The sequence below is a fragment of the Panthera leo genome, chromosome B3 (genome assembly GCF_018350215.1).
Source record: "Panthera leo isolate Ple1 chromosome B3, P.leo_Ple1_pat1.1, whole genome shotgun sequence".
NCBI classification, from domain to species: Eukaryota; Metazoa; Chordata; class Mammalia; order Carnivora; family Felidae; genus Panthera; species Panthera leo.
This window is the reverse complement of record NC_056684.1, coordinates 44225304-44253214: the sequence shown is the minus strand read 5'-3', so window position 1 is coordinate 44253214 and position 27911 is coordinate 44225304. Positions and strand designations below refer to the sequence as shown.

General features: G+C 35.4%; 1 protein-coding gene across 6 annotated transcripts in view; it reads right to left on the bottom strand.

The window, feature by feature from the left end:
- The window catches only part of ICE2 (interactor of little elongation complex ELL subunit 2), a 64772-nt gene extending 36983 nt beyond the window's left edge, over nt 1-27789 (bottom strand). For 3 of the 6 annotated variants that reach the window (XM_042941854.1, XM_042941859.1, XM_042941860.1), the window contains exons 1-10: nt 27240-27647; nt 26870-27010; nt 26648-26772; nt 24837-24941; nt 18452-18713; nt 17284-17403; nt 6126-6263; nt 5419-5535; nt 5085-5244; nt 4030-4211 (exon numbers count right to left, since the gene is read on the bottom strand). In XM_042941854.1, the coding sequence (XP_042797788.1) occupies nt 4030-4211; nt 5085-5244; nt 5419-5535; nt 6126-6263; nt 17284-17403; nt 18452-18713; nt 24837-24941; nt 26648-26688 (1125 nt within the window). In that variant the 5' untranslated portion in view covers nt 26689-26772; nt 26870-27010; nt 27240-27647. Of the gene's footprint in view, nt 1-4029; nt 4212-5084; nt 5245-5418; nt 5536-6125; nt 6264-17283; nt 17404-18451; nt 18714-24836; nt 24942-26647; nt 26843-26869; nt 27011-27239; nt 27648-27735 lie in introns of those variants that run through there. The other 3 variants (XM_042941855.1, XM_042941857.1, XM_042941858.1) reach the window with 3 other exon arrangements.
- Nucleotides 27790-27911: the final 122 nt, after the last annotated feature.

The following is a 27911-nucleotide window of genomic DNA, read 5'->3' as shown; positions in this document are numbered from 1 at the left end:
CAAAAGTCAGAAGTGTAAAACAAAGTACATTTAGAGAAATCTAGTTGATATCCTGCTTCCCCCTACTTTGTTCCATACTTCTCCCAGTTTTAGGTTTATTATATGCAGGATTTTTATTCTTTTTAATAGAAGCAAGTCAGTTTATGTGTGTATATATTTGTATTTCCCCATTCATAAATAAATAGTAGTACATTACACAAAATGTCGTCTTCTTTGCGTTTTTCACTTAACAATATATCTTGGGTATCACTCTGTAGATTCCTGTCTATAGTTTTTTCATCCTTTTTAATAGCTGCACAGTATGCTGTCGAAGACATACAGTTTATTTAATCAAAACCGTTTTAAGGGACATGTGGATGGTTTCCAATCTTTTGCTACTACAAATAGTGCTGGAATGAATACTTTGCACATACATTTTGCTCTTTTCCTAGTGTACTTTTTTAAAGATTTTATGTTTAAGTAATCTCTACACCCAAAGTGGGGTTCAAACTTATAACCCCAAGATCAAGAGACATACGCACTACTGACTGAGCCAGCCAGGCACCCCTCCTCATGTACTTCTGAGCTACATTTTTGGAATTGAGATTTTTATAGTAAAGGATGAACCCACTTCATGTTTTGTGGGTACATCTTTCTTCAGATGATTGCAGAAATGTTATAGCAATTATCTTCTTTTCTTGGAATACCTTTGTAAGAGCTTCCATCAACAATCTTCTTCTGTTGTTCCTCTTTAAATTGGATGGATTCTCCTGTTCCTGGACAATCCTGTGTGAGGGCAGGCCAAGTCAGCTTTCTGAGCTTCATGGCTCTAAGCTCATATTCCACTCCTCTACAAAGTATGTACGAATGAATGTATGTATGTATGTATATAAGTGTGTGTGTGTGTGTGTGTGTGTGTGTGTGTGTGTGTAAAATCTTAAGTACATTCTGAAATCTGCTTTCTCTATTCCCCTCGTCCTCAGCTATAGAAAAACTTCTTTTCCTTACCTTTAATGTCCTTGTTATGCTTAATATGGACTGTACTACTAGCCTGAATGAAGGCTTTTGTCTGGGAAAGAACTTTAGTTGGTTAGTTTCTAGAGTTTTTAGGGCCCAGGTCATCCCACAACTCTCTTAATTTCCTGAGTGTCCCTGTACTCACCTACAGATTAGAGCCTATCCACATTATTTTCACTTTTGTTTTTCTTCATTCCCTCTTGCATCTTTTACCATGCTCCTTCTGTCTGGGATTATTTTCCTTGTGCCTGAAGAACATCCAACAGAGGCGATCTGCTGGTAGCAAAGTCAATTTTTATCTGAAAATATCTTTGATTTTTTTATTTACGGATATTTTCATGGGTTAGGTAATTTTAGTGTAGGGCTTATTTTAGCACAATATATTGTTCCCAGTGTCTTCTTGTTTCCCTTGTTGTTACCGCAAATTACTTGCCAGTCTAACTCTCAGTCCTGTACAAGTAATGTGCCTTTCGTTTTTCTGGTGGCTTTTAAGAGGTTTTTTGTTTCCCACTATTGCTTTGGTCCAATTATCTCTGTTACAGTATCTTTCTGGGTAGAACTACATGTGTTAAATGGTCTCACTATATCCTCTATATTTCTTGCTCTATTCTATTTTCTTTCTGTTGTCCGTGCTTTATTATGGATAGTCTTTTCAGACTCATCTTCCAGTTTATCAATTCTCCTTTCGGCTTCATCTAATGTGCTAATAACCCCACTTAGAAAATTCTTAACTGCCATTTACTATATTTTTCAGTTTAAAATTTTTTCTTTAGTTCTTTTTCAAATCTACTCTTTCAAAAGTTTCTAGTTCCTCATCAAAATTTTCAAGCATGGCTTTAATTTCTTTGAATGCTGTATGTTAAACAGAGTTGGCTAATAATCTGTGACTGATAACTGTAGGATCTATTTTTCAGTCTGTTTCTATGGTCATTGTTTCTGATGGTTCTTGCTCATAGTACCTATTCTCCTTGTGGGTTCAGTTATCTTTAAATGTTTTCTTGATGCTTTATTTAAAAAGTTACTGGTAGAAATAATTTGAGGCCCAAAATGACATTATGTTTCTTTAAGAACTATTTTCATTTGCTCTTACTAGGTGTCTAGAGACACTAGCAATCCAAAAGCATTTGAATCCAAGTTTAAGGCCTGAAAACTCGGGCTACAATCTCTGAGAAAGTGAATTTATTTCTAGTTCACTCTTGCTCCTGGGGTGCAGCCCTGTAGGGTTCAAGCCCTTGGCCGAAAACTAAACTCTGACTTTTTCACCCTAGTCCTGTGATCCTAACAAAAACAAAGTTCATTTTTTGCTGCCTCTTCAAAACTGGCAGATAACATTCAGGGCAAAAATGACTCTCTGAGTGACAGACTTGGCTCTCTGGATGTTGGTCTTCTCTACTATCTCAGCCCTCATTGTAATTCCTCACTGTCTTGTTAGCTCTTTGATGATGCTAAGAAAGAAAATTTTATATTCTGTCCAGCGGTTTTCATTGTTATCAATAATGATAAAGGTCCAAGGTTTGTTATCACAGAAAGAAATTATTGTTACTTTTTTTTTCCTCTTAACCTACTTCATGTTTCTTCACAGCACTTGTTACTTCCTGACACTCACCTCACACCAAGTATAAGGTAGATTTAAAAATGTGTAAAAAGAGGGACACCTGGGTGGCTCAATCCGTTAAGCCTCTGACTTCAGCTTAGGTCATGATCTCACTGCTCATGAATTTGAGCCCTGTGTTGGGCTCTGTGCTGTCAGGTCAGAGCCTGGAGCCCACTTTGGATTCTGTGTCTCCCTCTCTCTCTCTGCCCCTTCCCCGCTCATGTTCTGTCTCTCTCTCTTTCAAAAATAAACAGTAAGAAAATATTTAAAAAATGTATAAAAAGAAAACTTAAGAAATGCTGGAAGTGCTTTATGATATTACACCATAAATATATTAAAGGCAAATGTCAGAGAAAAACATATAAACAAATATGAAAGACAGAAGGCCAATATCCTCAAGATAGTATGAGCTCTTAGGTATAAATAAAATAAAAAACATTTTTCAATTTTATTTTCTAATTTTGTTTGCTCTCTCACTTTATTCGGGTCTCTGTTCATATTTCTTGTCATTGGAAAAGTCCTGATCATCAATTTAAAATAGACACATTCCCATCTCTTTCCCCTTAACCTACTCTATTTTTCTGCATAGGATTTATCACAACCTGCTTGTTTGCTATGCTTTTATCTGCATCCTCCATCACTAATGTAAGCTGTGAGAGAAAAAGAGACTTTATTTTTATTCACTGCTGTATGCTGAGTGCAGAGAACAGTATCTGCTTAATAAATATTTGTAAAATGAATGGATAAAGTTTTGTCTAAACAGAATGTCTTACTTTAAGAATCATGGAAAATATTTTTAAGGACACAAAATAATAAAAGTACTATTTATGGAGAGGAAAGCATTGTCCTAAATGTTTTATGTGTGTTAACTCATTTAATCCAAAATAATCTTATGAGTTAGGTACTATCATGAAACCCATTTTGAAGATGAGCAAACCATATACAGAGAGAAATTAGAAAGCTTGCCTAAGGTCACGCTGCTCATGAGTGTACTGAAAAGAATTAACAATCTGGCCAAATACTTTTCTGCACCAATCAAACTCATCTATTCCTTTTCATACTTAAGAACTCCTGAATATGAATGAAGTCAATTAAATAAAACCACTATCATGATTACCACCACCACTAAGTTTTTAGTACATATACACTAAAGACTGTGCTCAGCATTTTACATGTAATATCAAACTTAATCCTTGCAACAATCTTGTGAAGTAGGTATTATCATCTCTCCTTTACAAAGGGAGAAAACTGAGGCTGAGGGAGGTTAAATTAGTTGCTCAAAGTCTAGCTTGACTTGGGGTTCCATTTTAAGTTTCAATATAGTGCCTGTATTTTAACTATTAGATTTAAAGACCTGCAGTAAAACTTTATGCTTCAAAAGGATAAACAAGTACATTTCTTGGAAAAAAAAAAAAAAAAAGGAAGCAAGCATTACATACTTCCATTTCAGACATATAATCTTCTGGTTTGTCCATAAATACTGCAGAAACTGGAACAGATGTGTTTTTGGACATCATGAATTTTAATGGAACTTCATGGTAGATTTGATTTCTCTCTCTCATTGTCATTTTCTTTTGAGGAAGTGGTGAATTAATATAAATTACTTTAACAGGTTTTGAACCTTAAAACAGAAACAGAAGAAAGAGGGTGATTAGTTTCTAGTAGTTATATTTAAAAGAAACAAACAAACAAACAAACAAGATACAGGGCAGAAAGATCACCAAACAAAGCAATATAGGATAGGAAAGTGGTAGCACATATCTCATGTATTTGCCACTCTTGAGCTTGTGATCTTTAGAGATATAAGGCTGAGAGAATTTGGCTAGAAAAATGTTCTCTAACAGATTTTTAAAAAGCTTTTCTGCTTTTTATTGTTATACTTTTACTGTCATTATTACTCAGTTCTTACAAGACTCTAGTTCCAAAAAGTGACGAAGTTTTTACCACAGATAATATATTACATTTAGCTCTAAACTGTAGTTTTGTTCATTAGACACAGTTCTGTATTTACTACAATTGTTACATAAAATAATATTAATTCTAGAAGATATTAACTTGACTGTCCAAAGAAAGACTATCCTATGCTTACAAGTACAGACCTATTTTCATTCTGAATTCCAGTATCAGACACGTAAATAAGTCTGGAAACTGACCCATCTGAGGCTATCTAATAAAGTTCTGCATTCCTTTCATTTCAGTGAAAGAAGAAACTCATTATTGCAAGTATTTTTGGCTACTCTAAACCGTAATTATTTTTCTCTTTCACCCCACAAAATGAGTACGGGTTCTGTAGACCTAAGAACTCATGCATGGGTATCAATTCTAGAGTAGCACTATTTAAAAGTTCTAAGTATAAGTGTAAAATTCACATTCTCCTTAAATCAAAACTTAAGATTTTTTAATTTGACAAATGATCATGTATGTTTAGATAGTTGAAATAGAACTGGTCCAACTCCACTTTTGAGAGCGTTACTTGATACAGCAAATCACAAACCTGCAACAGGTATTACTTGAATACACACTGGAATTTCCCACTGTTCCCTGTAGTTTGGTCCATGATTATTTAATAAGGTAAATAATGATTGACTAGTTAGAGCTATCTGAGGGTGGTATCTTGAAACAAGCTTCTCTGCATTTGGATCTTTACTGATATCCTGAAAAACAAAATACAACTTGTTACTTGATTATATTTATTGGAAATTTCTTTGAGGAAGTACCAAAAAGAAGAGAGACATTCCACTAGGGGACTTTAGAACAGTAAGATGGTTATGTACTTTATGAGATACAGAAGATTACTTAGGAAAATTCAAAAACACTTTTCTACTTACGTAATGCATAGCTGCAGCTGTTTTTTCTGGTGTTTCAGTGGTAGATATGTTATCTTTTGAGAGCTGTAACTTTGCAGGCATTGAGGGAAATACCGTTTTCACGTATTTTACACTGCCCTAAGTAAGAAAAAAGGGAATGTCTTATTCCAAATATCTTACGTATTTTTCCCCTAAGACAAGTATTCTTTTCAGCATATGAAACCCTCAACTTAAAATACTTCACTCTACTTTAGGACCTTCTCAAAGTCAAGACTTCCATGATTTTGCTGGAAAACCTGCATACATGGGTTTTTCTTTTCAAAGAAGGTCCAAGACCAGGGTGCCATGTAATCTTCCTTACCACTTTAAATTCTAACCTCTCATTTAATGAGGTACGAATATAACAGAAACTCTAAAATATCCTCTTTACCCATACTTACTTCCAATGATTGTGAATAAAAACCTTTAAAAGAAAAAAGGTTACCTTCTTTGCATTTAGGAACATTACAAAAGGTGGGAATGAAAAGAAAATCAAGAAATAAAGTTGGTAGTGACATTTTAAAAAATATCAAGGACTGTTATCCACAAAATAAAGAAGACCCATTTGTATTGCATATTTTAAAAGTTCTATCTCATTATTGTTCAAAATTTAAACATAAATATTGTCTGCGAAATACAGATGATGTTTCAGACAAAAATAAGTTTAAACTTTCATTGGTAAACCTTACCAATGCGAGAAGAGTTTTTTCTAGCTTTAATCCCATCTCTATTCTGAATGGGAAGAATCCCATTAAGCTGGTGACTTCATGGAGAGTATAGAACTCTGGATAGTTTTTCACTTGTTCAATGCAAGCTTTAAAAATTTTCTAGGGAATAGAAATTAAGAGACAATCATTTGTATCATACATCTGCAATAATAAAACAAAAATAACTTAGTTACATGTGACTATATAATTGTTCATTGAAATATTAAATTCATCTCATTAATCAAACTTCCAATAATCAAAGCATAATGTATATTCCTTTAATCTCTTATTTTTCATTATTCTTTTTAACCTAATTTCTTAAAAGTTGATATTTAAAAATATTAAAATTAGCAACTGTATTAAAATTTAAAAATAGAAAAGATGCATCATATTTTCTGTGCTATTTAAGAAACTGTCAAGGAAATAGAGTCACATGAAAACTTCACACTTTCCTGCAATAAAAGCAGTTATATGACTAATGAGAAATAAATAAGTTTAATACACTAATGATTCCCAAGCACAATAAATTAACAAAGTAGTTATCTCACAGACCACTATAATCTACAATCTAAACAAATAAATAACAGGGGTTTCTGGGTGGCTCACTCAGTTAAGCATTTGACTCTTGATCTCAGGCTCAGGTCATGATCTCAGTTTGTGGGTTTGAGCCCCGCATCAGGCTCTGCACTGCGAGGACAGAACCTGCTGAGGATTCTGTCTCTCCTTCTCTCTGCCCCTCCCTACCACTCTCTGTCTCTCAAAATAAATAAACTTTAAGAACTAAGTAAATAACAAAAGTTATAAATGATGGAGTATTTAGTATTTTCTTCTCTCCAAACTTTTCAAAATACTAATAACTTAGCAGGAAATATGATCAACAAGGAAATAAAATTCACAGCTTTACTCAAGCAGAATGTATGACAATTGTGATAACATGTAAATAACTCAAACATGCACAGCACTTTCGCGTGGGAGTGGGGTTATAATTTAAAAAACATAGGTACACAGGGGTGCCTGGGTGTCTAAATTGATTAAGGGTCCAACTGCAGCTCAGATCATGATCTCATGGTTTGTGAGCTTGAGCCCTACATTGGGCTGTCTACTATCAGCACAGAGCCCGCTTTAGATCCTCTGTCCCCCTCTCTCTCTGCCCCTCCCCTGCTCTTATTTATACATGCGCTCACTTTCTCACAAAAATAAGTATTTTTTAAAAAACCCACAAAACACATGTATATCATCTTCTAAGAAACTTAGTTTTTTTCTCCTGTTAATCTAATCTGAACCTTTTAGAATATATTTTACATCATAAGAGTAATTAGCAATAAGCATATCTTTGTAATATCTTTATATCCTCTTTCACTTCAGACATTTATGAAATTTGTCAAGTTACAAATCAATAACTTTACTCCAGTCTATCTTTTCATCTAGTTTCATATCCCCTTCTCCTCTTATTTAATTCTTACTGCCCCATCTTTCACATTTTCTCCCTCAATCCATGCTTTTCAATGCTGACTTTGATATTTTATTCAGGATATACTTGCAACTAAGGTAGATGTGGGTTAATATGGAAAAATTCTGTTTGTTTTTAAAATCCTAGTCAACTGCAGAGTGAAATTTGCATAAAATCTTTGTTCCTTATTTATATTAGTTAACTTCCACCCCTAACATTCCCATCTTATGGCAGTCATTATAAGAAGTTGAACATACGTACAAAGGTAAGCAATATATAAGAACTGTATGACACAGAAACTATTCTACTTGGATATTCACTGGCACATCTTTCTTGGTAAAACTCTACTGGATGTTTCACAGGGTTTTACTGAATTCACTAATTAGGGAGAGAGAGAGAGTCACAGAAAATCTAACACAGTTTTACTCCTATAACGAGATAGATTACTATATATTATTGTTGCTGTTGTTATTATTATCTGAGAGAGAGGGATAGAGAGGACAAGCTGGAGAGAAGGACAGAGAAAGAAAATCTTAACCAGGCTCCAGGCTCAGCAGAGCCTGACATGGGGCTCAATCCCACCCTGGGATCATGACCTGAACTGAAATCAAGAGTTGGGACAATTAACCTACTGAGCTACCCAGGCACCCCATTTTTTTTTTAAGCGTTTTGTTTTTTTAGTAATCTCTACACCCAATGTGGGACTCGAACTCACAATCCCGAGATCAAGAATCACATGCTCTTCCAAATGAGCCAGTTGAGGTGCCCCCATTACTATATATTATTAAAGGTATTTCATAACTGGTAGATACTAAGCAACTAAAGAATCATTATTTGATACATTTAAGATGCTTTAATAATTTATTTGTCTTTGAAAAACAGCTATGAGGTTAAGAGATTCAGGCTATTTCCCATCACCTAACCTCTGAATGTTATTTAACACTCTAAATATCTTGAAAACTAAATACACCAAAAGCATATACATGTACACAATACAGATTTATCATTACAAAGAAAGGTGAAAATGATTCAGCTCCCTAATTTTATTTTGGGCCAGAAAGGAAAAACATAGTATCATACATGTTTGAAACTTAAAAATTTAAAGGACACTACTTCTGGCAGTATGGTAGGGTCGGTACTTTGAGGAGGACTTCTACCCAAATCCCACTAGATACGAGACAAATCACAGCCAACAATTTTTATGCATTATTGGACTTGGTACAAAGCAAAAAGAATCTCAAGGACCCTAAGTAAATAAATAACCCCCAAACACCTAGAGCGAAAAGAAACAGGAGCAGTGAGCAGTAAGAAAACCCATGAAAACTGAGGTGGCTTGAGGGCAAATGCCTCCACCTGTGGCAAGATCCGGTGAGGTGAGGAGCTGAACATGTGATTCTTTCACTTACGCCTTACAAAACAGAGATTTGAACAGATATTTGTACATCCGTGTCCACAGGAGCATTATTCACAACTGTGAAAAGGCACAAGTAACCAAAGTGCCCATCAATGGATGAATGGATAAAAAAAATGTCCAAATACTTACAATGGAATATGTATTCAGCCTTAAAAGAGAAGATTTAGAAACATGCCATAACATGGATGAATCCTAGTTGAGAGTTATTGTTTAATGGATGCGATAAAATAAGAACTCCTATTGGGTCTTTGTCTTGGTTCCTGACACAGGGCACCTAAAACCTTGGAATTTCCTGAGTGATAAGAAGGAAGGTCTTTTGTATGCTACAGAGATGACTCATGGCTCCTAGATAACTTCAGGGTGGGGGACGTTTGCCAGGAAATTCCAAGGCCCATTACAGGGCTACAGGTTGACCTACTCACCAACAACGCATAGTTTATTCAATCATGCCTAGGAAACAAAGCCTCCATAAAAACCCCTAAACAATGGGGTTCAGAGAGCTCCAAGGTTGGTGAACACATGGTGGTACTGGGAGGGTGGTGTGCATAGAGAGGGCATAGGAGCTCTATGCCTCTTCTTACATTTCTTGCCAAATGCATCTCTCTCCTCCATTTACAATAAACTAGAAATAGTAAGTAAAGTGCTTACCTGAGTTCTAGAGCAAATTATTGAACTAGAGAAAAGGGTCATCGAAACCCTAGGCCTACTGTCCTGAGGTGGAATACTGGTTGATGTGGGGGAAAAAAACCCACATAGTTGGTATCAGAAGTGTTGTTAAAGCAGTAACAGTTCAGAGATAGGTATAAAGTCTCAATTTTGCAAGATGAAAAGAATTCTGGAGATAGGCTATATAACAATATGAATGTACTTAATATTACTGAACTGCACACTTAAGATAGTAAATTTTGTGTTGTATTTTACCACAACTAAAAATAAAATTTAAAAAGGGGAAGGAAATTCTGACACATTCTACAACATGGCTGAACCTTGAAGAAGACATCATTCTAAGTAAAATAAGCCAATCACAAAAGGACAAATACTCTACTTATGTGAGGTACCTAGAAAAGTCAAATATCAAATTCATACAGCTAGAAAGTAGAATGGTGGTTGCCAGGGACTGGGGAAAAGAGGGAACAATGAATTATTTAGTGGGTACAGAGTTTCAGCTTGGGAAAATGAAAAAGTTCTAGAGATGGGTGGTAGAATTACATTCACAAAAGTATATAAAAGTATTTCATGCCATTCAACTGTCCTTAAAAATGATTAAAATAGGGGCACCTGGGTGGCTCAGTGGTTAAGCATCTGACTCTTGATTTTGGCTCAGGTCATGATCTCATTGTTCCTGAGTTTGAGCCCTGCATTGGGCCCCTGCTTGGGATTTCTCTCTCTCCCCTCTCTCTGCCCCTTTGCCGCTCACACACACTTGACTGTGTGCACAAACTCCCTCTCAAAATAAATAAATAAACACAAATTAAAAAAAAAAAAGATTAAAATGGTAGCTTTTATGTTATGTATATTTTACCACAGTTAAAAAGTGGAGGCGTGGAGGGAGAGAGAAGGAGGGAGGGTGGGAAGAGGAAGGAGAAAGACAGAAAAATGGAAAACAGACGGAGGTCTGACCTAGGCAATATGGGAATCTCAGGAAGACAGAGTTGAGAAAATGAAAGAAAAGCAATAAATGAAAATGGCTGAGAATTTTTCAGAACTGAAGAAGGAAAGGAATCTACAGATACAAGAAACATAATGAACCAAGCATCATTTAAACACACATACACTGTAATGAAACAGTAAACCACCTAAGAACAGTCAAGACAGAAAAGAGAGATTCCCTAAAAGAAATGACAGATAACACACCTTTCTTTCTTTTTTAATGTTTATTTGGGGAGGGAGGGAGAGAGGAAGAGAGAGAGAATGAGAGAGAGAATGAGAGAGAGAATGAGAGAGAGAGAGAGAAAGAATCTCAAGCAGGCTCCATGCTGTCAGCACAGAGCCCAACACGGGGTTTGATGTCACAAGCCATGAGAGTATGACCTGAGCTGAAATCAAGAGTTGACACTTAAGTGACTAAGTCACCCAGGTGCCCCCTGATCACACACTTTTCAATAACAGTAACATTCGCCAAAGAATTATTATCTTCAGATAAAGAAACAAAACAGTCAACTTAGAATTATGTATGGAGTAAAACCATCTAATCAGAAAAACAAAAAAAATATTTTCAGATAAACAAACCAAAAGATTGCTTATCACCAAGAGACCTTCATCAAACAAACATCTAGAACATGTAGCATTTGAGGAACAATGAAGAGGATCTCAGAATGTGATTTGAGAAGAGATTGAAAGTCAAAAAAATTATCAAAATTTGTGGATAAAACAAATACTGTCCATATAAAATAATAATGTAGATAGGTTTAAATAAGAGACAGCATTAAACAATATCAGTCAGGAGGGGTGTGATGAAAGTCAAAATGTTCTATGGTTTCTGCAGACATATAGACTGATAAAACTGAATAGAACCAGGAAATTGACCCACACATCAATAGTGACAAGACAATTCAGTGAGGGAAAAAATTCATTGTAAAAATTCAAGTGTAACCATTAAGAGAACAGAAAAACAATGAACAAATTCCAAATTAATAAGGAGGAAAAGAAGGAGAAAAAACATCAATCCCCTCAAAAGAAGTAAAAATAGAACTGTAGAAAAAGACAAAAAGAAATCACAAACAAGTCTGTGTACATCAATTATCATAATGAATGTAAATGACTAACCTTTCCATTTAAAAGGCAAGAGAGGTCAAGAGTTTACTCAAAAAGAAAAGGAAAAAAAAATCTAGCTAAACACTATTTTAAGAGATATTTGTAAAATACACGTTCTACAGATTCAAAAAACCCCATTAAAATCCCACCTAGCTCTTCTTTAGAAATTGACAAGTGGGTTCCAAAATATACAAGGAAATAAAAAGGACTAAAAAGAGCCAAAAACAATTTTTAAAAAGAACAAAGTTGCAGGACTTACCCAACATGGTTTCAAAACTTACTAGAAGACTAGGTGATGCTGGCATAAAGACAGATATATAGATTAATGAAATAAAATAAAGTCAGGAAAGTAACCCACATATTGGTGGTGACAAGGCAATTCAATGAGGGAAAAAAGAGCTTTTTCAACCAATAGTGCTAGGCAGAGTTTCTCATCGACAGTTTCAACATTTTGGACCAGATACTTCTTTGTGGTGGGCGGGGCATCCTATACACTTAAAGGTATTTAGCAACATTCTTGGCTCTACCCACTAGATGCCACAAGAACTCATTTCTCAGTTGTGACAATCAAAAATGTCTCCGGAAATTACCAAATGTTCTCTGGGAGGCTAAAGCACTCTCAGGTGAGAATCATTATGCTAGAACTAGATATCCATTCAAAAGAAGAATAAACTTTGATCCCAACATCACATCTTACACCAAAAAAAACCTTGAACATTCACACTCAAACTATAAAACCTCTAGGTTAGGGTTTTTCAACACAAGCATTACTGTCATTTTGGGCTGGATAATTCTTTGTTGTGGAGATGTCATGTGCATTGCAGTATGCTTAGCAGCATCCCTGACCTTTAGCCAGTAGATACTGGTAGCATTCTGCCAGTTGTGACAACCAAAAATGTCTTCTGACATCGCGAAAGTCCATAGGGGTAAAGAAGTAAACAAGATCCCACGTGAGAACTACTTGGGGTCGGCAAAGATTTCTATGCTAGAATACATAAAAGCACCAACCATAAAACATTTTGAAAAATAAGACTTCATTAAAATTAAAATTCTGTTCTTTGAGAGACATTGTTAAAACATGAAAAAACACGTCACAAACTGGGAGAAAACCACAAATATAATAGACCTGTATTCAGAATATATAAAGAACTTTCAAGACTCAATAAAAATAAAAACCAATAAAATCAGCAAAAGATTTTAAAACATCATTGCTCATTAAGGAAACTAAAACCACACTGAGGCACCCAAGAAGTTGTTAAAATGTAAAAAGATTACCAATACTAAGTATTAGCAAAAGTACAGAGCAACTGGAACTTATTTTTAAGAGAAAAAGAGCACGGGTGGGGGGGGAGGGAGAGGGAGAGAGGGGGGGAGAGAGAGAGAGAGAGAGAGAGAGAGAGAGAGAGAGAGAGAGAGAGAGAATCTTAAGCAGGCTCCATGCTCAGAGCAGAGCACTACTTAGGGCTCAATCCCATGACTCTGGAATCATAAACTGAGCCAAAAGCAAGAGTTGGGATACTCAACCGACTGAGCCATCCAGGCGCCCCAAGGGAACTCTTGCACACTGTTGTGAGTGTAAAATGGTACATCCATTATGAAAAAGGTTGGCAGTTTCTAATAAAATTTAACTATACATGCCATACGATCTGGAAAATCTACCCCTAGTTCTTTAACCCTCCCAAAATGAAAAAAATGTTCCTAAAAAACCTTGTATAAGAATGTTCACAGTAGATTTATAATTGCCCCAAACTGGAAATAATACAGATGCTCATCAACAGATGAACTGATAAACCAATTTTGGCATAATCATACAATAAAACAAAAAGGAATAAAAATGAACACATTATACATATTTGTGTCATTGTGGATGAGTCTCAAAAAATGCTGAATGAAAGAAGTCAGACACAAGAATACACTGTGTGCAATTCAGTTTTTATGAAACTCAAAAAAACCCAAATCTAATCCATGGTGACAGAAAGCATACTGGTGGTTTCCAGGGCCATGGATAGAAAAGAGGCAAAGAGATCTTTTTAGTGTGATGGAAATATACCGTACTATGATTGTGGTCATGATCATACAGGTGTATACATTTGTGAAAACTCAGTGACATGCACTTAAAATGGATCCTTATTATATGTAAATTATGCCTCAATAACATTGATTTTAAAAAAAGAGCTTATTTAGTATGTAATGACTATATGCTCTAACAACATAGAAACAGTACAATCTTTTTTTTTAAAAAGTAAGGGAAAATAGGGAGATCGTATAAAAAAAATTTTGTACAGTACAAGCCTCATAGATTTTACCAGAATGACTCAAAAAGACTCAAAAGCCATGGGGCACCTGGGTGGCTCAGTCAATTAAGCCTCCTACTTCAGCTCAGGTCATGATCTCTGGGTCCGTGAGTTCTAGCTGCACATTGGGCTCTGTGCTGACAGCTCAGAGCCTCAAACCTGCTTCGGATTCTGTGTCTCCCTCTCCCTGTCCCTCCCCCACTCATACTCTGTCTCTGTCTCTCAAAAATTAATAAATGTTAAAAAAGACTTAAAAAAGACTCAAAAGCCAGTATAAAGAGCTGTCACTGGCTGAAGTTGGTCTTGTATGAGCTTCAAAAAGAGTAACTGCAGTGGACTAAAACCCATCAAACATGTTTAATTCTATGATTTAATAATAATATTTTTAAAAAAGAAAACACCGATCAACTTTGGAGAATAAGAAGGAATCAATTTTTTTGAAACTCGCACATAAGGGTAAAAGAATCTAGCATTTTTTCCGCTACATGAATTGGGGAACCAAATACATAAGGGAAAACATATCTTAATAAAATTATTCCAACTAATAAATACGAATAAATGATGCAACTAGAATCCTACAATCTTGCAAACCCCAGTGAATGAACAGATCTAGGCACTGAGCATGAAGAGCTGCAAACACCACAAAAAAGAAACAACCAGACATTATGTCCCACCTGATTAAAGAATAAAAAATCTATGTGTTAAATCCCTTTGGCCAAGACTAATTCTGTTCAAGCTTCCAGATCCCAATGATAATTTGTAAGAAATACAGAGAAAAGAGAACATGTTGAATGAACATCACTGCTAATAAGCAATCAAAATCTAGACTGTGGGAAAACTTTAGAGGTCAAATGACCCAAGTTCTTGAAAAGAGAAAGTTTAAGGAAAAGAAAGGAATTGAGGAGGAACTTGTAGATTAAAAGAGTGCTTTTTATCAAATAGAAGAAAAAGGGTCCAACATATACAACCCATTAAAAGTTTTGTATTTTGAATATACAAAGAACTCCCACATATCAATAACAAAAAGAAAATCTACTAGAATAAATAGCACAAACTTGAACAGCTGATTCATACAAAATGACCAATTAGTATATGAAAAGATGAAGTCTTATTTTATATATATATATATATATATATATATATATATATATATATATGTATATATATATATATATCCTCTAGATTGTTTAAAAGTGAAATGACCTTAAGTGTCAATTTGAGGATATAGAGCAACAAAACTGTCAAAACTGCTGGGTAGACTGTAAATTGGTATAATCCTTTGGAAAACAGGTTAATATTATTTACTAAAGTTGAAATATGCATACTTATGACCCAACAATTTCATTCCTGGGTATACACCCAGTAGAAATGTGCACATGTGCACCAAGAGACATGTATGAGAATTGTCACAGAAGCACTATTTAGAATAGCTCCAAATAGGAAATGACTCAAATTGTGATCAATAGAATACATTGTAGTTTATTCATACAATTAACAATGCACAGAAATGAAAATTAATGAACTGTAACTACACACATACATGCATCTCACAAACCTAATGAGTGAAGGAAGGAAGAATTCTGTTCACTTAAAACTCAAAAAAAAAAGGCAAAAGTGAGCTTAAAGAGGTACCAAAATAAAGGGTATGGAAATTATCAATACCAAACTTGTATCACTGATAACTTCTCAAGGAGGAAGAATGTTATCAGGAGGGATACATAAGGAGCTTGTGGGTTACTGGAAATGTTTTATTTCCTAACTTGGAAGAGAGTTACATAGGTGTTCACTATATAATTATTTGTTAAGCTGTTTATATTTGGTCTATATACTTTTCCTTAAGTATACTGCATTTCATAATATAAAATTAAAATTTTTAAACTGTAAAAAATCAGGAAAATATCAGTGAGCCTTTAGGGTGGAGATATAAAATGTAAACTAGACAAAATATGTTGCCAAGTCAATCTGACTAAAAAATAAGACTTAACGCCGATTGTTAGCTATCAAATAATGTACTTTGTCAACAAACCATTTTTATATTCATGTAGTTAAATTCAGCACTTGAGAACTGTGTGTCAGGCATTATTCTATTAATTGGGAACACAGCAGTGCACAAAAAAGTACTTACATACAAGTTGTGGAGAAAGACAATAAAAAAGAATCAACATGGTAAAGGGAACCCTGAAAGCGATGTTATGTTTTTAGGGTAATTAGGGATATCCCCACTGATACTTGGCATCTGAACAGAGAGAGACTGTAAATCAAGACACTATTCCATGCACTTCTCTGGGAAAAAGCTGCCAGAAAGATGGGAAGAGCCAAAAGCCTTAAGGCAGGACCATGCTTGGAGTATTCAAGTAACACAAAGGCCAGTAGGTTGGAATAGAACAACTGGGAGGGAGGTATGTAGGAGATGAAGCAGGCTGGTGGGGGGGGGGGGGGGGGGCGGATTGAGAGGGTGTGACCACAAAGGGCATCGCAGAACTCTGTAAAGACCTCTTTCTGAGTGAAGTGAGAAACGATTTTAAACCAGTGACATGAGGGGATGTGACTTAGGTTTTAAAACCGTCATTCTGGTCCTTTCAAAGGCACTATTAAAATAGGAAAAGCTACAATTCCTTTTCTATATGGAAAAATATGATACTTGGTTTGAGTATATCACATATAGGTTCGGAGAAAATAAACACGTAATGCTTCCTTTTATTTAGAAGAATCATTCTTTTAGTTGATATTAATAGCAAAATTTCACCTTAAAAAGTGTTCAAAAAATGGTAATACTAAAATCCTCTGCTGTCCCCCAATTTACAGTGACCAGTTTTTTTTTTTTTTAATTATGGTAAAATACACAGAAAACTTACCATTTTAAACCATTTTTTACATTTAAGAGTTCAATAGTGTTAAGGGTATTACAATGTTGTGTATAATCACTAATTTTAAAGACTTTAAAAAAATTCAGACCAGTGTTGATGTTTTTAGATAAACTCCAGTACAATAATACATATTATTAATAAAAAAAAGTATGAATATACTACAGTATATGATTTTGAGATGCTAGTATTTCCATTATTAAAATATGTGATGAATAAAAGAGCTATTACACACAATTTGTTCTCTAAATTGGTGATATTTCCATATGATTTTGGCAGGATCATCACACATTTTAAAATGCTGTTATTGCTTATTTCTCGGCAGTTTAAATAAATGTGATTTTTTTTATTTATTTTTTTTTACCTCTGTGAAGAGACGAGCATCATCAGAAAGCATATTATAATCCTGTGCACATTTCTTTGCAGAATTCTGCAAAAACTTTAGGAATTCAGTAACTTCTTCATTCACATGTTTTTTCATATCCTGATTTTTAAAAAAGTAGACACATCTTGGAATAAGAAGCTTAATTAAAAACAATCACCTCTCAATCACTGCTCTAATAATCTGGATTTAAAGACTAATTAAAGTATCACATCCAAAGCAGAAATCAGAAAAATAGTAAGAATTATTATATAATAATGGCAAACTTGTTATTAAAAACACTACATTATATATAAATGTTAAAACACTATGTTGAACACTTGCAACTAATACAATATTGCATGTCAACTACACTTCAATTTAAAAAAATTCATAAAAATAAAAAAGCAAATGACTATTGTACTACCTATTTAGGAATCATTAAGCTTTTTCATAAAATGTTCTAAATTAACATAAAAAAAGACAAACATCCAAATGGAAAAATGTGCAAACAACATGAATAGGCAAGTTATAAAAAAAAAAAAATAGAAATGGCTTATAAGCACATAGGAAAGACTTACTTTCATTACCAAACACTGTAAATTAATATGAAACAAGGGATCACCATATTTTCCATATCAAATTAGAGGCAAAAAGGTAATGTGCAGCGTTAGTGAAGATACATATTTTTTTAAAGAAAATTTTCATACAATAGTGGTACAAATTGGTTTAAACTTTTTGTAGAACAATTTACTCAGGTATAAATACAGATTGAAGCCTTAAAAACATGTATAGTTTTGATCAGGCAATTATATTTTTAAGAATTTATCTTAAGGAAATAAGTATAAATGTGAACAAAGAGTTTGCAACAAAGATGTTCAATACAGCATCATTTATATAATTGAAAACTTAAAACTAAAGAAATTAAAAACTTAAAATTGTTTGTGAGCATTATAAAATTGTATCGCTAGTACTTAGGATGAACTGGAGTGAAGTATGCTCAGAACCAAAGGAAAATGCCTATTATAAAAGAACCAACAAAAGAATGAAAGCACCAATGCTCTGTCAATTAAACTCTTTAAATTTCCATTTTTGTTAATAGGATTGTACCTAAAAACATAAAAGCAAAGTTAAAATATTTTTTACTGAAGCTGAAGAATAGCATACATACCAAATACTGCAAGTAGTCATTTTTATTTATTCCAACAGCTTTGGAATTTGCAGGAATTTTTGCGTATTTAACCAACAAGTCCACATAACTCCTCTGCTCTCTCTGTGAGAAACGAGAGAAACGAGGATAAGGAACTCTTGGTTTTGGAAGAAGAACCATTCCAACTGTGGTTTTAACTTTTTCCTTTGCTTGAGTTGCTGAACTAACTGCCGGCTCATTTTCTACAGAACTTGCTGAGGCATTCAAATTTTCTCCTATACGTCTGGAAAAAAAAATACAATTTACAAATATGTGCTTTTCACATGAAGATTACTATCATGGAACTTCATGATTCTCAATCACCAGGGAGAATATAGCGTGATTAACATAGTAAATTCCAGATTATTATCTAACTCTGCCACCTGCATTTTGATGTTTAGCCATTTGGTGTAAATTAAGTATTCTGCAGGATACGATTACATTACAAGTTTACCTTCAATTATCTGATGGAGAGGGAGAGGCAAACTCCTTAGATAAGTTATTCGATTTGGAACTATTTTCCCTTTACTCAAGAGGGGTAATTGCTCTTTCCAATCAATTATATATGCAGATATTCCATGTTTACGTTTTATTACAATAGAAGTTGTTTTTATTTTTTTTATTATTTTTTTTAATTTTAGTTTTTGAGAGAGAGTGTGAGCAAGGGACAGGGGGAGAGGGAGAGAGACAGAATTTTAAGCAGGCTCCCTGTTCAGCACGGAGCCCGACTCAGGGCTTGACTGCAAGACTGTGAGATCATGACCTGAACTGAAACCTGGAGCTGGATGTTCAACCCACTGAGCCACCCAGGCACCCCAACGATGCGAGTTGTTTTTAAAAGCTTAAATTCTTCAGTAAGTGACATCCATTAATATAAACAAAAGCCACTAAAAGCAGGATACGATGAAGTCACAAGTTTACAAATTGATTGATATTCTAAATTTTCTAGTTTCCTTTGCTTTAATTATCTCAAGATTTAAAAAGAAAATTCCAACACTGTGTGCCATATTTTATGGAAGCAACAGTGGTTTTAGAAAAGCTGTACAATTCTCTATCACTAGTACATGGCTGAATCCATGGAAATGTCTTTATGCCTTGAATGAATGCAAAAGAGAAAATCTGGTATTACCTATGATGAAATGCACTAAACGAGAAAGTGGTAACTACAGAACCTGTTATCATATCTATGAAACGATACCTGCAATTTCTAAAAAACCACCTTTCTGCCCCAGTGAGGTATATGAACATGAAGTTCTTATCTTATTCATAATCTGTCTCTATTCCTAGTATTCAAATGTAGTAACGTACATTTAAAAAAATATATTTATTTATTTACTTTGAGGGAGGTAGGGAGGAGAGAGAGAATCCCAGGCAGGCTTGGCGCCGTGAGCATGGAGCCTAATGCTAGGCTCAATGCCACAAACGATGTGATCATGACCTAAGTAAGCTGTGATCAAGAGTTGGACGCTTAAATCAATGAGCCACCCAAGTGCCCTAGCAATCTACACTTTTAATAAGAGAGTTTTAAAGTACACAAATACACACACATACAACTACACTTCCTTAGCTTCTATAATTCTATTTTCCATAGCAGTTAACTGTTCACCGTGATCTGGTTCCAAATTAAATAACAACAATAACACAAGAGGAAGGGAAACTAATGAGAAGGATGGCTGTCTATTGATTCATTCTTCATCTCCCCATTCATTAATATTTACTGAGTGACTATCATGTGCCAGGCTAACGCTGGACACTGGGGCACAATACAGTCTCTATTCTCTAAAACTTTGCAATCAAATGGATATGTACATTAATACAATGTAACTATGGAGATCTGAGATTTCCAAACTGGGTACATACTGAATAGGTGATAGAGAAGAATCCTAAGGATAATGGGATAAAGGATTAAGAGGGAGAAAGGGGAGACACAAGAAATATTCAGAGCTGTGGCTTGCAATCATGACAGTATTAATTTCTTCGGGAAATTTTAGAAGTCTGTGGCTACATCCGGTTTGTCACAAAAGAAAGCATGTAGAGAGAGATTAAGGAACACTAGATGCCTGTAATGTAACATACGAGAGTGTACTACACAACTTTCAAAGGTCCCTTTAGGCTTTCTCTGATCATATACAAACAAACCTGGTCTGTTATTACTTATCCTACCAATACATTTTATTCTCTTTTATTTTTATGATTCTTCTATGGCACAGTTTATATTAACCTCTTTTCAATCTAACCTTGTTCATTTTAGCTGGTGCATCTGACTACTGCATTATATTTTCTAGTGCAGTAGTATCTATGCATTTACATGTTAAAATATATAATATGTATTCTTTTCTTTGATTTCACTTTTATATATCTGGGACGTTACTTTTAAATATAATGTCGGAGGCTAATTCCATTTCAGGTTAGTAAAGGAGGTATCTCATCTCTTATAAATATTTGTTATGAAAAGTGGGACAGTGTTGGCCTGATAAAGCTGAGAATTATCTATCTAGATCTGTATCTGGATAAAAGGTGAGCCCCATCTAAAACCACTGCTAATTTGTTTTAAATCAGCTTTATAATACTAAAGCAAATACAGTAAAAATGCAAAGATTCTCAGAAAAAAACAAAATAAAGCAAAATAGTCAAGAGTACTCTTCTAGAGCTAAAGATGGAAAACTAATCAAAAGAGCTGGTTAGTGGATGGGAAAAGAATTTTGGAAATTAAAATACAGATGCTTAGACTGGCTCTGAAAATAATACAGGTGAAAGAAGACATACTTAGCTACTAAAGTTTCTCCAATAACTGTATAAAAATAAGCATATTTTAGGTTAACAAAATGAATATTAACTGCTGATCTTGGGAGAAATGTATTACAGCAAATTGATTTCTCACTAGAAAATGTCTTGAGAGCTATTCAAACCTAACGGTATTGTGTCCGCAACTCTTAACAATACTGCTTCACAGCTGTCTCTCTGAATATGAGAACATGTCTGTCCTTGTGGCACAAACTGGCAAATTTAATTAAGCTGCTGCAGCAACAAGATGCTGACTCAGATATGCCAGAGTAGGAATGTCAAGAAATTCTAGCAGTTTAAATTGGCTACATTCAGCAAAGAATGAAATGGCAGCACATCAAGATCATTTCCGTGTGCAGTGCTGTCAAAATCTTCATCAGGGCGCAGGCCAAAAGCATCTGACAGGGTTTCTCTATGCACATTTACAGCATTATATTTTATTTCAGTTGATGGTTTGAAGTTTTTCCCCTTCATTTTGTCAACTACCCACTCTCCTTTCTTAAAGTTTCTATGAAGAAAAGGCAGAATTCAAACTTAGTTTCCTATGCTTTAAGTCTACTGGTTTAGGTGGCTTCTTAAAGTAGCATTTGGAAATGGTGCTTCTAGCCTCCATCTAAAGTCTACCTGTACCTTCTGGATTGATTTACTTTTCTATATTCAACATGTTAAAATTTCATAATTTTTTAAATTGGAAGCTACTTTCCCCCTTGCTGGTTTAAAGCTCAGTTATAAATATCTACAATCAGAAACTTTGATTTAAAAAAAGGTAAATGTTTACTTTTCAGTAGAGGGAGAAGGGCTGAATAAAAATCTCATATTACTGAAAGCAGAGTAATGAGAGTTACCAATATTTTCCTGAAAATGATGGGAGAAGGCAAAACACACAAAATTATGGATAATAAAAATTTTACATTTTTTTCTAATATTTCCATCAAGAAAACAGCTGTAAATTACCACAGTCTGAAAACCCATTCCTTACTGTGACAAAACTTAGTAAAATTTAACATGAGCAAAAAAGACTAGAAACATGAAATCAATGTCTTGTGTCTTTATTTTTTCTGTGCCAAAAGGTAAGTTACACTAATAAATTGTTTTGTGCTATACAGAAATCTAAAGAAAAACAAGCATACCCTAAGAAGAAAATATTTTAAGAGCTGTACCCAATTGCCAGCAAGATATCCTTTCCCTTACGTAATTCAGACTATAACCCACATCTAGGGTATGCTGACTAGAACCAAACTTGAAAAGAACCATTAAAATACGGTGTGCCTGGGTGGCTCAGTTGGTAAAGTGCCCAATTCTTGATTTTGGCTCAGGTCATGATCTACAGCCCTGCGCAGGGCTCTGTGCTTGGGATTCTCTCTCTTCTTCTCTCTCTGCCTCTCCCCTGCTCATGCTCACTAGTGCTCTCTCTCAAAATAAATAAATAAAAAAAAAAAAAAAAAAAGAACCATTAAAATAATTAAGAAGCAGGATAAAGAAGATGAATATTAAAAATTTTTAGTCTGAAAAGACGAAGGCTGAGATAAATGTACATAAAACGGTGAGCAGTGGTTTTTTTTTTTTTTTTTAAAGATATATGTTCATTTTACCTTTAAGAAAAGGTAAAGATATACATCTTTACCCTCCTCTTCCAGGATATTACAATTGGTAGGCATTCTTTGATTCAAATAAACAAAGGCAATTCTTTATTTGATAGTAAGTTTTAAGAAATTAAAAAAAGAGATTAAGGTATCCTCAAGAAATGGTACAAGTTGAGTAACAAAATCAGCTTGAAAAAAATCCATAGATACATTTATACAGGATTTACTCAACCTTCTATAGCTGATATTAGCAAAGACATTATAATTATGCACTTGGCAAGAATGTTGCTTTTAAAATTGCCTCTTTAATACAACATCTGCTTGCTTTTATGTGAACTTATTTATTCATCTGATAATCAAAAAAGCATTTTTAAAATGTTTTTAATGGCAATCTGGCAGCATCTATCAAAATAAAAAAACATACATACCCTCCTCTTATAGGAATTTATCCTACTTATATCAGCACATGTATAAAAAGGATGCTCATTGTTTATAATTGGAAAGGGATGGAAATAACCTAAATAAATATCAGTGGGGTCAATTAATTGATTCCAGAGTCATCCTTAAAGGTTTGGATTCCAAACGCTGGGTTGAGAGTACAAAATCATTATTTCTTAAAAGTACCAGAGTGAGTCTAATGAGCCAATATAATGAGGCTGAGGCAAAAGAGACAGAAATATCACTATCACCAGAAAGCCAGGAGAGTGAGATGTCTTCATAGTCAAGAGCTCATTGATGATCCTGAGAGGAGCAGTTTTAGTAGACTACTGAGGGTGGAAGCCAGATTACAGTGAGATATTCAGTGAAAGCAAAGGCAGTGGGATGTGCAGTGACGTGTTTTCTTCTGTTTTATTCATCCATTCTCCTAATCTGTCTTTTGACTGGAAAGTTTAATCCATTTAAAAAGTAATTATTGAAGGGATGGACTTATTATTATTGCCATTTTGTCAAACGATTTCTGTACGCTTTACAACTGTTTGTCCCCCTTTTCCTCCCAGCAAACACATACGAGTTTTTAAAGAAGTCTAAGCACAAATGAGAGCAGAAGTAAGAAAGTAACATGGAATCCAGGGATTGAGCAGGAAAAACTTGAGCACCTTTAAACACTGAAAGATGAAAATACAGGAGTAAGAGCAGATGCTAATTGACAGAAAGGGTACTGAGAAGGCAGAACAGATGGGGCCCATTCCATATACAGGCTGGAAATATGCTTCCTCCACTGCAAAATGAGTGAAGAAAAGATGAACGTAAATGTTGAACTCTAGAGAAGCTCCCCAATTCCTCACTTGGCGTATTTACAGTCCATTCTAGTAAATTCAATTACTTGGTTTCAAGATTCATCCACAATAACAGCCAATCACAAAGGAAAGGAGATGTTTCAGGCAGGCAGGCAGTGAGAAGGGAAAATTACCACTCAACAGGCATGTTCATAGCAGAGAGGAATTTGGCAGTATCTATCAAAATATAAAATGCATACACCATCTGACTGAACAATTCAATTTCTATGAATTTATCTTATGAAAACTATTACAAGAATTTCATCAACGTACTGTTTATAATTACTAAAAAAGAGGAACATATTTTGCAAATTCAGACTACCTAAATGAATTGAAAGTAAATCTATACAATGAAGTATTAAGCAACAATTAAGATTAAGCTATGTGTAGAGGCATGGAAAACTACACAAAATATTATTTTAAATGAAAAAAGCAAACTGTAAAACAGTTTCTTAGTATTTTACATTATTTATAATATGATCCCATTTTTGTTTTTATATCTATGTGGAGAAAGATCTGAAAAAATTTATACACACACACACACACACACACACACAAACAAACCAAAGACTAGCCATCCTTGGGTACTGGGTTCTTCCATTTTCTAATTTTTACATTTCTATAATTTGAATGTTTAACAGTGGACACATTTATAACACTTCAACTGCCAGAAAAATAACAATCAAATATGAAAACAAATAGCCAAATAAATAAATACATTACCTGTTAGATAAAACACATAGTTCTTTTAAACTTGGAGCCATGGAATGAACTTTATAATTTTCTTGAGAGAAAAATGTCTTAAGGCCATTTTTTGGGGAAACATCCCTGTGAAACAAAGTAATTAACTTACATTTGACAATTCAGAATTTCATGCTAGACTAAGCAGCACACTGGTACAACCGTAGTTTACAACTACTATGCCCCCTATACCCTTTTCCAAGACAATCATTTCTTAATAATTTCAGTTTCATGTACCAGATGTTTGAGTTTAGATGTTTTACTTGGGTAGCTTTTAGCCTAGGCTCATTCTGAAATTCTCCAGTTCAAATAATCAGCCTTGCTCCTTAATACCCAATTAAATGTCAGAGATACTTAAGAGTCAAAGAAGAGACTGAAGTATAATAAGAGCCTGTCAGGGGCAGGGCTCACCCAGGCTCTTAGTTTTGTACCATGCATTATTGTGCCAGGCCAAAAGACACTACAAAGACTGAATATCTTACCTATTTTCATTAACTTGGCCAATGTGATAAATGGGGTGCCTCTGCTAAAACCACTTCAAGGTCTTATATGATTTTCCATAACATCATAATTAGAGACTAAGCTATTATAGTCAATGCTTTCCATATAGGAGGCATCTAATAAATGCTGGCTGAAGGAATTAGAAAGTTAAAAACAATGAGAACCATAATCTATAAAGGACAAAGATTATTAGGACTCTGTGGAAAAAGGGCTACAATACTGTGCAAAGGTTCACATTTGGTTTCACAATGTCAATGGCGTTTTAAGAGCATCTGTGCTGCATCTGAATACATTCTTTATGGCAAGGAGCATAAATGTACATGCCTTCTACAACTTACAGTAGAACAGTCTATCAAATGGTAACTTCTGGCTGCCCACTCCCCAAATAGGAAATCTTAGCATATTTGCTCCACACTAATTTCTGTTTTTAAAAGTGTTTATAAAAAAAACAAAACAAAACACTGTGATTAAAGTACAAATGATAAAAATTAGAATGTCTTACTTGCTATGTGCCAATGTAGTTTCTTATGACTCGTTATGGTACTCTATCTGTGAAATCTCATTAAATTATAAGGATTTTGTATATCATACAAAAACAAAGTCAGAGACTCAGGGACAGTGAGCTCCCTGAAGGAAAGGGAGTACTGTTTGCAACAACAACAACAACAAAAACACTTACTGAGCACATACTGATTGAACCTTCTGAATCAGGTACTATTTTCATCAGCTTTGTCATCTCTCGTAACTTTAGTATTCTCTTTGGCTAGCAAAGAGTGGATGCTCAGTAAATGTGTGTTAAACTGATGTAACGCAGCTATGTATTACATCCCTACAAAACCACGCTTACTAAGTCTGCTATTTGTGAAGTTCTCATATATTTCTAAAACAGTCTATGCATTTATGTAACCACTTGATATAGACTAACAACATGAAGCTTGTCTACTCTTAAAGAGGTTTTTCTATTACTTGTACAGATACAGGCAAGGTTCTTGGACACAAGAAAATTCTAGCCTGTCTTCTTCGCTGAGAGACCAACAATAAATACATGATGAAGCAATACCTAGTAGCAATCTGAGTGATGAACTACTGTCATTTTTAGGAGAGGAAGTGCAATCAGCTATAACTCAAAAGTGCTCAGTACGTGAAGACAAGATCCAGGTACATTCTGAACCATTAAACTTGTATCATCTTTGTGTTTCCTCCAAATCTCTCCAGGCCAGAAACTCTCCTTTGCTAAACCAGCCACCAGTCCCACTTCACACCTCTTTAGAATACAAACAGATGTAACTCACCAGTTCAGCCTGGGTTCACCCATGGCCATCATGGAGCTCATATTTCTAGATTTCTGCTTCACTCTAGCCCACAATTCTGCTGCCTGGCAGTGCAGGCTCCAACGGAGGCAGGATTTCTCCAGAATCTACGCTCAACCGAGGAAAAACCAAAGGTCAGGATCAAAAGCAGGTGACCGGCCAGGGGCTGTTCACCTAGGTGTAAGAAGAACCTTTAACACCTACCCTCAACTGACAGGGACACCTAAAAGAGAATACAGCAGACAGATGAATATTCCCAAGGTTCTTTGGAGCAGAACAGCAATGCTGATGTAGGAGTCCTTCTCCATTTAACTTACTCCAGAAATGTAACTCTCAGGACACTCACTGAGGAAATAAAAGGGTCAAAACAGAATGGTGTTCTCATTGGTTACATACTAAATCACTTAGAGCATGGCGCTGTAAATCCTAACTACTCAGATCCCCTGCACTCCCTTAATGCCCAAATACACCTTGCTTCCGTTTTCCCAAACATACACGGCATGGGGCAGATTCTGGCAAGCAATGCTGGACAAAAACTCCCTGGTTATCAAGAATCTTTCAAAAAGAATCTCACTTTTGAGGAGGCTGAGGTCCAGGTGACTTAAGTGACATTTCACAGGATCATACAGAGGAATCACTAGGACTGCAAATCTGGGTTGACCACTCTATGTTCACTGCTTCTCCTTCATCCGGAACGGACCGATAAAGTGGTATGTGAGAAACGAGCAGTCACATTTAAGAGTCGGTCTCTCGGTACCTGACGGGCCTGACCTGCTCCTACATAATCCCACCTCTCACATTATGACCCGTTGTGGGGTTGGGGAGGGAGGGTCGATGAAGGTAAAAGGAATGGCTGCGGGAAGGGGGCGGAAGGAGAAACAAGGTTCCAGAAAGGCAAGTTAAAGGGGTGAGCAAAGCCGTGGGAGGGGGCCGCGCCAAAACCCGGAGCTGAGGGTCCTAGTCCGGCCGAGGGGGCCGCCATGTTCCCTCCTCCCGCCCTCACGAGCGCCCGCCTGCAGGGCAGCGCCCTTCCTTCCGCGCCTCTGCTGCAAAGCAGCCTTTCCGCCCACCTCTTAGTCCGCGGCGGCTCTGACCCGGGCCGCGGCCCCCACTCCACACACGCTCCACCCCACTCCTTACACTGTCGCGCGCGCCCTCGGAAGGCCTTATTTAAAGGACGTAGCCGCGCCGTCTCGGCCCTGCGTAATGACGTACCCAAAGACGCCGGGGGCGGGACCCGAGTACT